This window comes from Mugil cephalus, chromosome 20 (genome assembly GCF_022458985.1).
Source record: "Mugil cephalus isolate CIBA_MC_2020 chromosome 20, CIBA_Mcephalus_1.1, whole genome shotgun sequence".
NCBI lineage: Eukaryota > Metazoa > Chordata > Actinopteri > Mugiliformes > Mugilidae > Mugil > Mugil cephalus.
Window position 1 is genome coordinate 14,913,295 of NC_061789.1, and position 16,773 is coordinate 14,930,067.

At 43.4% G+C, this 16,773-nt stretch overlaps 1 protein-coding gene across 1 annotated transcript; it reads right to left on the reverse strand.

Annotated features, from left to right (window-relative positions):
* Positions 1 to 1,895: 1,895 nt before the first annotated feature.
* Positions 1,896 to 16,403, reverse strand: crlf3 (cytokine receptor-like factor 3). The gene is made up of 9 exons (XM_047572567.1): positions 16,271 to 16,403; positions 11,315 to 11,442; positions 6,038 to 6,245; positions 5,783 to 5,870; positions 5,488 to 5,665; positions 4,958 to 5,186; positions 4,708 to 4,846; positions 4,475 to 4,587; positions 1,896 to 4,231 (listed from the first exon to the last, which is right to left on the reverse strand). The coding sequence occupies exons 2-9, from the start codon at positions 11,429 to 11,431 to the stop codon at positions 3,966 to 3,968; spliced, it is 1,338 nt and encodes a 445-aa protein (XP_047428523.1). The 5' UTR covers positions 11,432 to 11,442; positions 16,271 to 16,403; the 3' UTR covers positions 1,896 to 3,965.
* Positions 16,404 to 16,773: the final 370 nt, after the last annotated feature.

The following is a 16,773-nucleotide window of genomic DNA, read 5'->3' on the forward strand; positions in this document are numbered from 1 at the left end:
AATTTAAACTATGGATTTCCTTATATTTTATGTACACATTAATAGTCCCCAGTGGACAAAACCTCTTTTATGAACTTTTATGAACTCCAGCCTGGTTATCTTCATAAAACAAAAATAGGAAATTTAAATGGATTTTAAAAAAAAAAGTAAGACATATGGGTGGGAGATATAACGTGAAAATTATAAAGTTTATATGTATATTTTAGTTTAATATATTTAAAAAATAAAATAAAATAAAAATCTAAAGTTGAAAAAAACAACTTTGTGTTGGGGAAGCCCTCCATTTGTAAATCTTTTTAATTAATGAAAATTGTACGTCACTTGTGTGCGACAATACTTTACATTTAGCGTCTGCAATATAGCTAGCATAGCTAGTTTGCATTTCTATTTAAGCAGTCAGTAAAATACGTAAGTACTGAATTTCCTCGTTTAAATACAAGTACCTACGTTAAATCAGGAACAAGGAACAAAAGACTAAATATAGAACAAAACAAAATATATGCAAATTAACGATGCCGTATTTGCTTAAACTTCTCGAACCGTCGGGTGGATGGGTGTAAAACGCGACTATGAATAAAGTTACTACAGTGCAAATGTAATCGGGAATTACAGGGATTGTATATTTACATGTTATTGCAGAGGTAGTATGACTAATAATAAAAAAATAAATGAATGTTGCAAATGTGTGTAGGAGTGTGTTTAGTTTTGCTGGGATTTCTAGTATAGATATGACTATAGTATACAACCAGCTCATCAACAAGATCTACCAAATCCAAAGCATTTTCCTCCAAAATTTACTGAAGATTCTTAACTAAACATTTCATGTTCTGCCACTTTCTGGCTTCACTGACAGAAAATGAAAGAACTTGATAAAATCTCAGACTTCCTTCAAGTCACATTCTGATTTGAACACTCCCCTCAATGATAGAGACAAAACGTTTCAAGTGTGTGTGTGTGTGTGTGTGTGTGTGTTTAGTTATATTGATATTACTGATTCAGTCTTTGTAATTGTCAATAACATCAGCGAAATTTCAGAAAGATGAAAGAGTGGTGTGGCTTTATCAAATCGAGGACTGAAGATTTGTTGGGGGACGTATTCAACTACCCTCCACCTGCATCACCACCTTTTTCTCCCCTCGTCACTTTTGCTGAGCAACGTGTTAAAAACAGAGCAGCTCCACACAGTCACCTCCAGACTCTGCAGCACCTTCACAAGTTCATCTCGCTAGTGTTGGTAAAATGTTAAACTGTCGTGTTAATTCTCTACCAACTTCACTGTCGTGACAATAAATATGTTCAGTAACGCAGTTGTGGACACCATGAAGGAAAACGTAGAAGAGTGGTTGATCCCTCTCTGGCCCGTCATCGAAGACGCAGGAGATTATCTTCCAGCTGCATCTCTTCCTTCTCCCCCTGGTGGGCTGTCGGCCTCCGGTGTCCTCCTCCTCGATGCCATGCACTCAGGCCTGACCGAAGACTCTGCCCCACCTTTACTGGTGTCAGTGTAAGTTAACTTTGCTAGTTTTGGTAAAGGGGAAGAACAGGAAGAGACAGAGGAGGATGATTCTACCTGATGTTGATGGTAAGTGAGTGTTACTGTAGGTCATGTGAAACGGACAAATTGCACATTCCACCAGGTATGGAATGTGCAAATTGTGCACCACGAGTACCACATTTTCAAGACAGTACTTTAAGAAGCTGTGTCTTGTTTTGATATTATATATAAGCATTATTAATTCATTATTTTCTGAAATGCCATTGGAAATGTTGGATTCCAATACTGACTTAATTAAGAATCTAAATATCTAAATTTACATTAAGCTCAAAGTGTCTTTAAATGTGTCTTCCTTAAAACCAGAGAGGGTCATGTGAAGAACTGCAGCAGCACCATTTCCTCCACGAGGCTCACTTTGTGACTTTATTGAACGAAACATGAAGGATGCCAGCAGTGAACACGAATACAATGCAAACATTTATTTGACCAGCGGGTGTCACCGTTGAGACCGTCGAGAAGCTGAAACACGTGCTGCGGCTTCAGTCGCCAGTCTCCCTCTCTCACTGGAGGAGCAGGTATGTTGAGGTTGCGTTCGCTGCTTTCAGGACATTTGTACCGTCAGCTCGACCCAAATCCGGGGTCCCGCCGTCCTGAACGGGGACCACACACTGACTTCAGTTCGGCAGAAAAACAAGAAACAGGAAAATGCTGACTCAGAACGATGAACTGATAGGAGAGGATGCTGGGCGGGTGAAATGGGCCCAGACGTGTTTCAATAAAGAAAACAAAACGAGTGAGTGGGTGATAGTGATGAATCCCCTAAAAGTCTAAAGTCAACTGTGTATGTGACGTACAAACATCCACTGACATCTATTCTTAAGATTCACATATTTAAAAAGAACAGCAACATGAAAAAAGGAAAAAAATAATAATTAAATAGAAATTATGGACCTATTGCTCATCCAGACGTTAAAAAACACAAATGGGCCAAAGGACGAGCTGGGATTAACTGCTGTAACTTTAATTCTCTTCTTAATCGATCATTCTATCATCCTGACCAAGGTTTAGAGGCTGCCACAGTAAATGTCTCCTATTACATTTATCGATAATCATTTCTCATATGTTTGCTATTAAAGTTCAACCTCTCCTCCTCCTACTAATACTACAGTCGTTGTGAATACTGTTAAGATTGTCACTGCAGGAAGCTTAAAAAAAACAAAAAAAAACAAAACAGCTTAATTGAGTTAAAGCTACAGTCTGACCAAAAACAAAGCTCATTTCTCCAGCACGGAGCTCCAGCGGACGCACAGACGACGCGCGATGATGATTATGACGTTATACCTGAATTAAAATAAATAATCATCACGCCGAAACACTTTTTTTATGTAGAAATAACGACAAAAGGGGAACGGTGAAAGTCAAAAAGGCGGGAAGTCAAAGGAACTATAAATAAAAAGCTGAGCAGCCTGTGGGGTTTTGACACCGCATCTGCAGACATGTTACTTTTCAGTTTAGTTTACAGAAGGTCTTCAGTGGATTCACTCCAGAACTGCAGACAGACAGACAGACAGACAGACAGACAGACAGACAGACAGACAGACAGAGGACACGTGTGTCTTTGATGAGCTGTGCCTTAAAAACTACTGCGCTGAAAAGTCAAGAAAGGGCGAGTGCGACTTTCACAGTGATGGTTCGTCTTAAGATCAAAAATGAAAACGGTTCGACAGCAGATTGTAACGTGCCTTTGCAGTGTGTGTCTTCTCCTGCTACTGTGGCTAGTTAAATTAAGACGATGCATAGATAAAAAGTCGATCAAAACTCTTGGCTAAATAAAAAAACAAAAAAAAACAAAGCTGTAAACAAAAATCAACCTTGTAAAAAGGCCTAAAACGTCACAAACTAAGAGGCAACAAGCTGTCATGAATACAAACATCACTCCTCCGACAACACAGCTCCCTAAAGACCGAGGAGGAGCAGGACAGAGAGTCTAGACTCAATCGGATCAATCACATTTTCTCCAGAGGACAAGACGCAGCCATACTCTGACGACAGATGGCAAACTCACTAACTCGAGTGCATGTAAACACACTGAATCTGCGCCGCTTGAACCAAACGAACAAACAAGCGCAATCACAACCGTTAACCTGCTCAACGTCAGCTGACAGTTTTCCAGATCAATAACGTCCCGGTGTCGCAGGAATTTTCCGTGTCTGGAAAGTCCAGTGACAGGTTGTTGAAGCTGCAAACACTGACAAACGTTGTGTGCCGCCGCTGACAGGAAGGACGTCACTCAGTCGGCTGTCGCGGTGACTCAACCCCGGAGAGAAATGGCAGATTTTTTCCAGACTTTTTTGCAGCCTCCCCGCGAAGAGTCTCACGAAAGAGAGGGGAAAAGGAGTCGAGGAGAAATGTTTGAACTCAAGGTGACGGAGGTCTGAGCTCCCAGCCGACCGGAGGATCCAGGGGGCGCTTAAAACGCCAGCACTTTCCAGCCGGAGTGGACGAAGGAGCAGCCGAAGAAGAGGCAGTCCACCGCCTGGTCCACCAGCCAGTCGAACACCACCTCCCGGTTCCCCGAGCCGATCGTCACCCTCAGCTTGAAGTTGCAGCCCTCGCTCAGGTTGTTGTTGCTGATGGGGAACAGGTTCACCACCTCCATGTCGAAGGTCACGGCAGAGCCGACCGTGATGTCGGGCAGCTTGTTGGTCATCTCCTTGCCGTTGACGAATACGGCACCTGAGACGGGAAGCGTTGAGACACAACCGTTACCGACACTCATGGGCTCCTCATTTTAGAATCTGGATCTGATCCAGAGAGGCTTAAAATCACAAAGAGATCAAAAGGATTCACTAATACTGAGGTATAATTGAATTATTTAAGGATTTAATCTTTGTGTAAATGACTCCATCCTGTGTGGATGAAATAACCAACCATCTTCAGTAGGAACCAATGAGAATGAACCTGTTAGTGTCATCTTACCATTGGTGGAAATGCAGACAGCCTGGTCTCTCTGAAGAGACTCCTCCCCCCTCTCGCTGTCAATGCACACGCCCAGACTGTCCCTCCGATCCATCTGTCCCGCCGCAGTGATCCTATACAGGCACATCAAACACGAATAACAATAAGTATGTGACTGCGAATTTCCAAAACATTTCGATGAGGAGGTAAGCACAAAAAACGACGAGGGCGTGTGCGTCTGTTGCCGAGCGTACTTGAAGGTCAGTGTCTGGCCGCAGAAGTACGTGGGCGCGTTGGAGTAGAGGACCGGGCAGCGAGACTGGCAGGAGTCATTGCGCATCGCGATGTTTTTCCTGCTGCTTAGGATGTAGCCATCGGTCCCTGAACGCCACTCTGCACGGTGAGGAAATAAACACACGGTTTGTTAAGAAAGTTAGCCCTGGGTCTTTGATTCGATGGCGCTGTGAGTAAACTATGGACAATATCTGCATGAGTGTTAGGTACCGTGCGGTGCCAGCGTGGTGTATCCCGTCTGGGGGATGCTCCAGGGGCTCCACTCGGTGCGGCCCTCCCCGCGGGCGCACACCCTGAACAGGTAATCGGTGTGAGGGTCCAGGTGGAGAATCAGGAACTCGCATTCCCGACCGATGTAGGCGTCCTCGTACTGGTTCCCCCCGCTGCCAGACCGCCGGTACTGCAGCCGGTAGTCTGCTGCTGCGAAGTCCTCGTCCACCTGACGCACAAATGATCACGTTCACACACTTTTCCAAATTCATTTCAATTTAGGTGCACATCCACAGGTAGGACTTTCTTTGAGGAATGAGAACCTTTAATTCTATTCTCAATCAAAAACATTTCTACCAGCTTATAAATTAGGTTCTAGGCTGACAACGATGTCCAGACTTCAGTTTATTTTTACATGGACATTTAGTGGCTTTGAGACTACTACTGATTTGTTACCAGACAAGTTTGCTTAGTGTTTGCAACAACCAAAACACACATGACATGTTTTGTTTCCCTTTTCCATTGCTGACCTTACACCAGCGGACCAGGATGCTGCCCGGTCTCTCCTGCAGCTCGTCTATCTGGACAGGTGGGTGGGAGGAGACGGCTCCGTGGCGGGACACCCGGTCCCTCAGCAGACCCAGCAGGGAGTCGTCCACCTGGGCTGAAACGCACGGAACGTCCACCAGCGCCGGTACCTCTGGTAGGCTGGAAAAACGCGCAACGAAACAGGACGGATTTAGACAGAAATAACTACACAGTCATGGAAAACTGTCACACACAGAAGTTGGTTTGTTTTCGCCCAGTGAATGGAAACGCTCCTACCTGTCCAGTTGGATGTGCATGGCCTTCTTTGTAAAGCTGCCCAGCTTGTCCTCCTTCTCTCCGAGACCACAACGCAGCGCTGCTTCTCCTGTGCACACGGATTAAACCACTTTATTTCATCTAAACAAAAGGTAGGAACACCGCAGCACAATGAGTACTTGGTATTAATAACTGTTTAGCTCAAAAAGATGTCGGAGCAGCATCCGTAAAAGCTGAAACATTCCCGTCCTCCCTTTTTTAATCCACTGAACTCACCCTCTCTCAGCAGCTCATCGGCCTGGCCCACCCCGTGCTCGATGAGGCTCTGACAGTCGTCCAGCGGCTTGATGCTGTCGGCCTCGATGGCGTCCACCTCGGCCAGCAGGACGGTGAGTCGCTCCGTCAGCAGCCGGCTCGCCGCCGCCTGCAGCTCCCCGAAGTGCCTCCGGAGGGCATCGCGGGCCTGACTCGAGCTGCCTCGAACCTGAGGAGGCGAAGAAAGAGGAAGAACTAGGTGAGGATGTGCGCCTACAGAGGACTGTTAGTTTCAGATGCCCAAACAAGGTGACAGGTTTCTTCACTGAATGACATGCATCATGACTGTGTTTAACATTCTGATTTTCTTAATATTAGTGCAACAGTTGTTGCCTTGGAACAAAAAGCTTAGATCAAAAATATTAATTATAGAGATTTTGACCACAACCCATGAGCGTCTTGTCTGCTATGTTGCTTTAGACCGGGCTCCTGTTGACATGCATGACGCGCTGAGGCAGAAATGTGACACACTCACGCTTCATTTCCACAACTTCCTGCACAGCACACAACGATTATCAAATGGCAGCTCTTGGTAACTACAACAAAATGTCTATTCTCACTTACACAATACGTAAATGAAAAACCTTAAAGGTGTGAAATGCCGTTTCTCCTCGTCCGCTGTGCTACACACAGAGCAAACGTGACACATATTAGATCTACTTCTTCTACAACACCACCTTTGTAACTCCAACTACTCCTGCTACAATAGGTTCTGACCAGTGTTGGGGATGTTACTCAGAAAACGTAACTAGTTACTTATTATTAGTAAGTTCTGTAAATTGTGATGGGATTGCTTTACTAGTTACTGCGTTTGAAAAGTAACTTCACTACTTACTACTTTACTTTCCCATTACTTTCCCATTTCCCATGGACGCGGTACTTTATCTAGTATTTTTTGAAACCTGGGTGATTCGGTAGTCGACAGGGGAAGCACGTCCTCTACAATGAACCCAGCAACCAGCCGGTTAATGTCTTTCTGTGTTACCTGCTTCTGTGCCCCAACACTTGAAATAAAGCTTTGCCTGTTTAGGCGGCGTTGGCTGACAAATGCTTGGACAGGTTGCTCATTGACTTCGCAGCACTTGAAAGAAACGTGTTGCCTGGGCAGAGAGTGCATTTCGTTCGAATATTTTGGTCCTTTTGAGCTATAAACTGAAAGTAATGACAATATCGCCACTGGCCAAAACCCCCGTCTCCATTTCCCTCTCTCCTGTTCGCACCAGCAGCAACATCACTCGACTCAAAACGATCTCTATGGCAACGTGCTCACGCAAGTAGCCCGCAGGCAGGCAGCACGCACACGTTTGCACCACTTAAACGAATCAGAACTCTACACACAGGCAAACGCAGCTTGGGTAACGCAGGAAAGTGCGTTCCACATCCACTGTCTCCAATATCGTTACAGTAATTCGTTACTTTGTAACTCGTTACCCCCAACACTAGTTATAACTAATGTATACGGTGTGAACTGATTTTGGGTATCCTCTACTCTTTCCACGTGTAGGCAACCTTGACTATATACACTAGGATTATTAATAGACACCACTTGTGTATTTTTGAGTACATCTTTTGGTAAATATTACAATTGTTCGTTTTTTTGCAATTCTGCTAAAACCAGGGATCTTAAACGTTTTTCAGCCCAAGGACCCCAAACTGATGGAGAGATTAAGTAGGGACCCCCTACCTATTATATGTGTTCTAGTGATAAATATACATTATTATTATCATTTTGCATTCAATATTAAGCTATTCAATTATTATTATTATTATTATTATTATTTTATTTCAAACATGCACTGTTAGCTTCTCTTGTGCTAATCCTGCAGAGTGCACCTGGGGACTGAAAAGGCTCTCGGCCAATTGCAGGGGTCCGTGACAGAGTCAGTGTGTAATATGCGGCCGTGTGATTGGCTCAGCAGCGTTAGGGGCGGGGCCTACTGTGTACAGGAGGCTTTGATTGACAGGTCTTGGCTAGTGTGTCCTTCTGTGTGAAATGATGCACCGTTAGCACAACTTTGCATTGCTGAATGAGTGAAGTGCTGATGGAAAGATAACATCTTCTGCCTCCATTTATCCCTTTACTAAAATATGTTGGATTCATGTTAACGTGTATTTAAAGAAATGTAAATTTGCAGGGGAACATTGTAAAAAATATATAGAAAATGCCTAATCAACCAAAGATTTTGCGACCCCCCCTGCAGTACCTCTGTCAACCCCCTAGGGGTCGCAGACCCCCTGTTGAAGATCTATGCAATTAAACTGCAGTTTAGTTACATTGCTTCTACTGTGTGTGTGTGTACAGCATTTTCAAATACTTTTTCTTCTACTGTGACTCTCAACCTCCTCGGTTGTCGTGGCCCATATCTAAATTCCCCAAGTGCCACCCACATTCCTCTAGCAAATTTATGCTCCTCAGAGGACGGAACATGTCCATGCTGGCTCTTTATTTACCAGAAAGCTGCCTTTACACAGGCAATATATATTTGCCTGTATAATATATATTATACAATATATTGCCATTACTGTACCACCACAACGAATACGAGGACACATTCACAGTAGCACATAGCCTGTCAGGAAGCTTGCTGCAGCAGAGATCATGTTTCAGTTCCTCTTTGCAACACACACTTAGACCCAAAGATTTCACAATAATTATACAGAGAGACGGCAGGAAACGGAAGACTGATTGACAACTGCAGCGCTGATAAAGCAGCGGCACCGTGACTATAGAGTGGAAACACAACAGGCTTTTGCCAAAATACATGCTGAGTTCTTCCACGGGACGCATCACTTCCTGGTGTTATCATTGTGACACAGACGACGGACGATCAATATTTTGGAGTTTGCACAATAACAGCAGGGACTAAAAATACAAGCGGGCGTTGTGAAACACATTTGGATGATTTGACATCAGGAAGAGCAGAAATAAAGTTTCAGCGAATGTTTGGGCTCCTCCTTTTAAGATGCTGCAGCGATAGTATTGTCTCCTTTCTTATTGTCACTGCGGTTGTGTGTGTGTGTGCGTTTCCTGGATTCCTGATATCTGGTGGTGAGCCATCTCATCTGTGGGAAAGATGGGGGTCATGGGAAAAAACACGAAAAAAGAAAAAAAAAACTCATCGCACACTCGATCCAAGATAATGTACGAGGGAACAGCTGGGATTGGGTGGAGGCAGTCTCAGCTAAACAAACACGATATCTCATTTACGCATTAATATGTGATCCGCGTGTGTAAATTCATTGAGATTGGAATGTAGCTGGCTCAGTTTGACCACATATGGAGGTGGTTTAGCGGGTTCAGTGAGTTAAAGGGTCACATGACTGAAGCCGCAGGTAGCGATAGTAATGTTAAATTAGCTAGGGAAGCAACACACAACCAATAAAACGACATCCCCGCAAAAATACTGTATGTGGGCCAACCTCATCTGACAAATTTGGTTCAAACTGAGGGAATATTTAAGATAACGAGTAGGTATTTTAATACGAGGTGTAAATGCACACACAGACTTCATTGTCGGCGTGAGATTGTCAGTATCTGTCACACACGTTTTACTGATTTACATAGTATTTATCGTGGCTCGATAGCTGTAGAGCTGTAGATTTGTGGGTCTTTATAAGAAAAGTTTCCATAATAACTCACGGCAGGAGAACAGAAGAGTGAACTCAGAGTCGTCCGACAATTAATATGTTGAAAGCTAAGGTTCACATTCTGCGAGCAGGAGTGTGATTCAGCTGATCTTGACTCGGCAGTGAATGCGTCTGGGAGTGAGAGAGGATGACGGCGTTTTCCCTTTGGATGATGTCAGTTGTGTTTTATGTGTTCGCTGTGTATAACCAGAGCAGATCAAAATAAGCAGATTTCAGTTTATCCTGAACCCCAGATGTCGTTTTAGGATATCTCAGACCAGACGCATCACATGTAGCTACTACCTTCATCACTGGTCACAAGGGTCGTGACACATCGAAGTCATGGTTGGTCGACGTCAGCCGGTGTCAGGCTGTCTGTGACAGAGTTTTTGCTGTGTATCTTGCGCCGTCCACATAATCAGAGCCCTTTCAGCGGCTTTTCGACTAAGTGACCGTGTCGAATAATGATGGAGTCTCTGATTTGAAGTTCAGACCATGACCACCACAAAAACACGAAGATCCTGAGCTCAATATGATAGATAGTCAATATGAGGCCAGCTCATATCCACACTCCAAAATCAAAGTACAGTGAACCCTCGTTTATCGCGGGGGTTACGTTCCAAAAAGAACCCGCGATAGGCGAAATCTGTGAAGTAGTCAGCTTTATTTTTTTTTTCTATTGTTATCCCACGTGTTTCTTCTTATTATTTTTATTTTTCATCTTCCTCCCTTTTTTCGTCCCGTCACTGACGAGTTATATATCAAAACGTGGGGTTAGATCGGGATTGGTATGCTATTACTTTTCTTTCCGAAATACGAATTTTTCGTGACACAAGTCCCATTGATTTTTCCATTGAAAATGAATGGGACGGCCCGAAAAAAAAAAAACACGCAAAAAACACATTTTTTTAAAGGTCTACTGCTCAGCGAGGGTTCACTGTACAAATACAGACTACTGCCACCTGCTGGTGCTGGTACAGACAGATATTTTGAGCATACTCTATGTGCTAGCTTGCTGTTCGCTGTAGTCTATGCTGCAGTTGTAACTACAGCTGTATGGGCCAAACTCAGCCGAGGGGAGGGTAAATCATGTGTGGCCCTCCAGCTGGACTTTGTGAAACTGTATTTCTTCAATGGCGAGTCCAGTCAACATGTCAAAATGTTTCTCTCTCAGATCAATGCGCTGACACACTGAACCTCGTACAGTAAGGCCAACATGTTAAAAGGTGAAAGAGATGACTGCTCTTGAACAAAAATCTCCCCTTGTCTGAGGCTTAATGTCGCTCGTAGCAACAGGAAATAGCAGCATTGTTTACTGTGAGCGGCTGGACGGGGGAAATCTAGACAGCAGGGGGAAGGAAGAGATAGCAGCGAGAGGGGGAGAAGAGAGTGTCCTGGGATTCTGTCGGGTCGGCGGCTGACACAGTTCACAATCCCTTGGCCTGGTTCAATTGAGAGAGGTGTAGCAGACAAAGACTGCACTCGGGGGGATTAAATGCATCGTCTGTCAAGAAGAGGCCAACGCAGGCAGGAGCAACGTGAGCCCGAGTGCTTTACAAACAGCTGTTTAGTGGATTTTAAGGAAGCGACAATGGGAACGGGCTGCGGTACCTGTTTGCGAGCTTGGTTGAGGCCATGCAGGCGCTGCTGGAGTTCACTGCGGTAGTTCTGGGCCGCCTCGATGCTTTCTTTCGCCTCCTGCAGCAACACGTCCACCTCCACAGACATCCTCCCGCCTCCTGACACACGAGAGAGGAGTATTTACACAACTCAGACCGAGACTCAGACCAAGTGTCACAACACATCATAACACCATCTAAAATTTATTCGAAATCTATGACAGACCTCTGTGAGACAGAAATCTGAAAATCCCAAATACCCTGCCCAGCCAAAAAAAAAAAAAAGATTTAACTAAGCAAATTGGTATGAGCCTCCTATTGGATAATTAGTGCATGGGTGACTCAGCTGGGAACAGGTTATTTAACCCCAACTGATGCAATGAGCAGCTTCTCATTTCTTAAACAACCATGTGGAAAGACACATCTCATGGTCGTGGAAAATGTGTTAAGGGTCAGATCATTGTCAAGCAGAAAAAACATCCAAGGACACTGAAGCATAAACTACTAAAACTGGGTTAAGAACTGTCCAACGCATTATTAAAATTAATTTAAACGTTCAGTCAACCCCCCCCCCCTCAAAAAAAAAAAAAACAACAGTAGAACTTAGGGCTATGTTTAAAAGTGAAAGTAAGATCATTTCCACACGTACAGTGTGAGGGGACGTGGACTGAACAGCTGTGTAGTCTTAAGAAAACCACTAATCAGTGAGGCTAACCAGGAAAAAATGGCTTCAATGAAGAGAGCAAGGGAGCATACAGATTGGACTCTGGAGCAATGGAAGAAGGTGACGTGGTCGGAGGAGTCCAGATTTACCCTGTTCAGGCTCAAATTGAGCCTGATGAGAAAGAGAGTGGCTCGGGGAACACGAGACATCATTTTCACACATGGAACCCCACTGAGAATCTTTGGGATGTGCTGATTTAGTTTTCTGACAAATATAAAAATCTGGAACTTTTTTCGAGTCACTGTTCTTAAAAAAACAAAAAAAAACAAAAAACAATTAACGAGACACTGATTGATTGAAAGAAAACAATCACCAGACTAACTGAAAATAAAATTATTTCAGATTCATGGTATCATTCAGGTCTCGGCAGACACTGCTGCGGTGAGGAGTGAAAGAAAGAAACCTTGAGAAAATCAAAAAATGGAGGCTCACAGCTGTACAACCTGCGTCCTCTACTAGAAAAGCAACACACACCACATGCAGAGCATTCTGACTGATAGAGGATATGTGGCAACAAGAAAACCACTTCCTACTTATATCAGGCTGCCAACCACCCACCAGTTTATGCACAACTTCTTATTTCTGATGGAAGATGACCTTTATGTACAATGTACATGACATGCTGCACTGACCCCACAACACACCGACACTTAACATTTATTACTGTTTAATCAGCTTCTTCCTGTGACCTTAGCGTTTCTTAATTAAACAAATCAGTGAAATAATAATGCTGCTGCTGAGTTGGCTGGATTTGGTTACTTTGGCCGCGTGTTAATGTCAAAGTGTGGACTGACTGTATGGGAGAGCTGATAGCGTGGAACAAAGAGTTCATCTAGTTTTAAAAACAGCAGCTCTATCTGCTCTGACCTCAAGTCACTGCAGCCACACATACAACTGCATTAGACTGCTGCTCAACGTTTAAGAGCAGCTTTCTGAGAGCATATTTGAAAACCGGAGTAGTTGCTTTTGACCGCTTACACGTCCTGAAAAAGGTTTAAAATTCAAAACGGATGATAACGAGCTGAAGGAACTCTCTATAAGCAAAGTGAAACTAAAATGAGATCAGTTTCCTTTGAAGCTAACCTGGATGTCTTCCTGTAAAAAAAAAAAAAAAAAAAAAAAAAATCAAGCAGGCCTTTAGCTTCAACTGGAGATTTTCACAGTCAATTTATTTTATCTGCATATTTACCAGAAGGTTAAGGTGACATAATAATACGCCTTTCTCAGGCCAGAATCTAAATCATCACTTCCGAGGTTTTGGTACATATAATATCGAACACTTACTTGGTTTACAAAAGATTCACTGTTTTCTGTTGAGCTATTTATTGTGTTTTTTATCTTATTGTACAGCACTTTGGAAACCTTGTGTTTGTTCAAATCGTGCTATGTAAATAAAGTGGATTGGACTGGATTGGATGTATTCTTCTAGTACGTAGCAGATTCATCTTATGTGGTCAGGAATTAATGAAACCTAATCCAGGTAGCTTTTACTAAAAAAGGTTTGATGAAAAGTCAGCACTATGGGATACAGGTTTGTGTAGGCGTCGTATCAAATGAGTCTCTTTCGCTCAGCTTCGTCTTCCTTAACAGATGAAACCATTTACACTACCTGGCTGTGGTCGGCCACGCTTCCTTTAGAGCATCTGAAGAGGAAGTAGTCGCTGACAGGTCTAATGTTTCTCCCACATACAGTATCACACGCGGCCCAGAGCGGCATCTTACATTGTACTATGGTAATGCCAAGTAATTAAAGGACGTAACCCTTTTATAATCTGAACAGTTATTATCAGCTTTTAAAAGCCAAACTAGTTGACGACCTGTGAAAAAACATCAGTAGTTTCGGCGTCCTGTCCTTGATGCCGCTGAGTAATATGTCTGATGCCACAACAAACAGAGCCGACTTGAATGGTTTTCTCTCGGCCATCCAATGAACTTGTTTTGAATTGTTTCAGCCCTCGTCTGGTAAGAATATCTGTTTCATCTCCGTGTGTCACAACACAAACACTGGAGGCAGAGCCTAACAGCTAACTGCTGCCAAAACCGAATGTCTCCTTCCACCATTTATTCTTCTGGTAGATCAATTAACCAGGAGCCACTGTGATCTATTTTTAGCAGTTTTTTCCTATTTCCCTATAGCAACAGAAACACTTTCCATTAATGGATAACTGATCATTTAAGAGGACACGTGGTTTGAAAGAGGAGTCAAAGAAGCCACCATGAGCTCACAACCCGGTCTTAACGTCTCCTCCCAAAAGGTTTCATCCCCGCTCAAGCTTGAATCTGGAGTTTCTGAACATTAATAGGTCATTAGAGTACCATTCATTGGAGAGGGAGAAAAAAAACACACAAGACACCACCATGAAATTCAACAAGTATTGCGGGGATAACAGAACATAGTCATGTAAGTTTTCAATGTACAACGCCAACAGATGTTCCTCATAAAAACCCCTCACGAGTCCTTTAGAGAATCTACTTGGAGAAAACATCTTCAAAAAAATATTCTTTGGCTTTTCAATTACTTAAAACAATAAATGAATTATTAAAATAGTACTTTAATTGACCCAAAGCGTTCTGACCGGATCACACACAACAAATAAACTCCAGTGTTTGGGTTTATGCACACGTGAATGCAAATGTTCGAGCTGCACAATTATGCAGGCATGCACTTGCTCGCTCACTTTGACATAAACAACACCCACTGCTGACAATGGTCCTCGGGGCTCTCACACTTATTTTCTTTCTCCCGACGAAATTCCTCCAGAACTGCAGCCTCCCAACAGCTGCCCACACTGTGCTTTACATCCATTAAAAAAAAAAACAGAAAAAAACAGTGCTGTGCTCCATCTCTGTAATCCCGTGGTACATAATCCCCTCCTCTTTCTCTCCAAAACCAGCTCAAGACTGAACGCTGGGCTCTCCGCCAAGCAAACGTCGGCCTGACGGTGAAAAATCTCCTGTCTGTTTATATGACACCCGGCTGCAGAGAGAAACAAATGAGCAGAAAAGTCTCCCTCTCGTTCCTGCCTTTATTCTAGCCACGATCTCGGCGTAAACGTGCAGTCGGCAGAGTATTTACAGTATTTAGGTCAACCTGATGGCCTACTGTCCTGCTTTCTCAGGTCTGACAGGCTGTTTACACTCTCAGAAAAAAAATGTGTCGTCTTAAAATGCAGACACACAACCTGCACGTCTTCAAAGGAAATCCCCACGATGTGAGCATGCGGCACCAGTGGAAACAAACCACGTCCTCTTAACAATTATAATAACACAGACTGCACTTAACTTCACAGTGGGTTTTTTGACATTAATTCATCTTTCAGTGAATATAAACAGAAATAAGTGAAACGAATGTGGGCCCAGCACGCTGCACATGCTCTGACTAACAGCAAAGTTATGACAGGCACTCAAGTTCAAACCCACATTATTATTATTAGAGCAAACCACTGACTGAAGGAGACAACAGGAGACATCGGACATGTCTAAACACGCTCACGACAGCTTCCGTAATTTTCTTTCCAGTATCTTTACGCACACCAGCTGTAGCGGCTGCCACGATCTTCTTAAACGATGTGTTAAAAGGTATAATTACATTTTGCAAGCTCGTATGTCGTTAATAGTCAGGTACGCTGCCCCCGATCATCTCAATTTATATGCTGTGCGGGGAGAACCCCACCCGAACTCCATTATAAAATCTGACGTTTTTAAATTCGCGCTGCTGTCAGCCGATTCGGACGCCACACAAGAAAAGATATTAGCGTTTTTTCAAATGAGAAATATGTTCAAAACAATTCGGCATCTAAGATATTCACTAGACTTTATCCACGAAATAGCGAGGTAAAATTGTGGTTATTGCTGTGTATTTCTGGTGGAGGGAGATGATGAGAAGACCAGACGAACTAGCGAAAAGTTGTGGATGCAAATGAGACTGTATTAGGTAAAGAAGAGGAGATTGCAGAGGAAGAGGAGATTGCAGAAATGCACTGTTGGCTAGCTGGCATGATAACATTGCCTCCTGTCAGTGGACTTTTGCGACAACCTCTCAAACTTGCATTACAAGGCGGAGGGAAAGTTGGGGCTAGCGTGTTGTGGTCAAAAGACAATGAGACTCGCAACATGCTTGGAGAAGCAAAAACAACACACCCATTCACTACCACGGAAAGCAACACGTAATCGATAAAAATCAAAAGTCTCCTTTCGTGCGCGGAGAAAAGTCCTCGGGCGTACCTGTTTTACTGCTTTCTGGTGGCCATTTACTTCGGAAAGTTGTGAATCAGGTCGAAGCCACCGCCGCTCGATGATCGCTCAAGTTTTGCTCAAGTCCAAAAAAAATGACATTTCCTAGACTTTAAGGACTAGAGCCAATCATAGACGAGATGATTTTGATGGACGGGAGTGTTAGCCAATGGCATGAGGGTATGCCCTTTGTCCCAACCTAATTAGACTATCCGCAAATCAAAGTGGATCTGATGAAGTTATTTTGAGATCAATTCTCCACTATAATTATTTAAATAACTGGTCCTCCGTGCAAACCAATGAAGCGTTTTGCTGCAAATAAAAAGGCAGAAAGTAGATTAAAAAAAATCTAAGAATTATTCCTTGAAGTTCAAGTTAAAGCAAAAGACATTTTTGCCAAGTGCCCCACACAGCAAACCAGTGAGCACTGGTGTTCTTTAACCAGGATTATTTCCCAGTGGTTAAAACAAAAATCCAAACAAAGACCTTTTACA

Coding starts and splice junctions, on each gene's coding strand:
- crlf3 (XM_047572567.1), bottom strand. CDS start 11,431: ATGTCTGTGGAGGTGGACGTGTTGCTGCAGGAGGCGAAAGAAAGCATC. Junction 5,187..5,487: donor TCCTGGTCCGCTGGTGTAAG/GTCAGCAATGGA, acceptor TTTGTGCGTCAG/GTGGACGAGGACTTCGCAGC. Junction 4,588..4,707: donor GGCCAGACACTGACCTTCAA/GTACGCTCGGCA, acceptor GTGCCTGTATAG/GATCACTGCGGCGGGACAGA.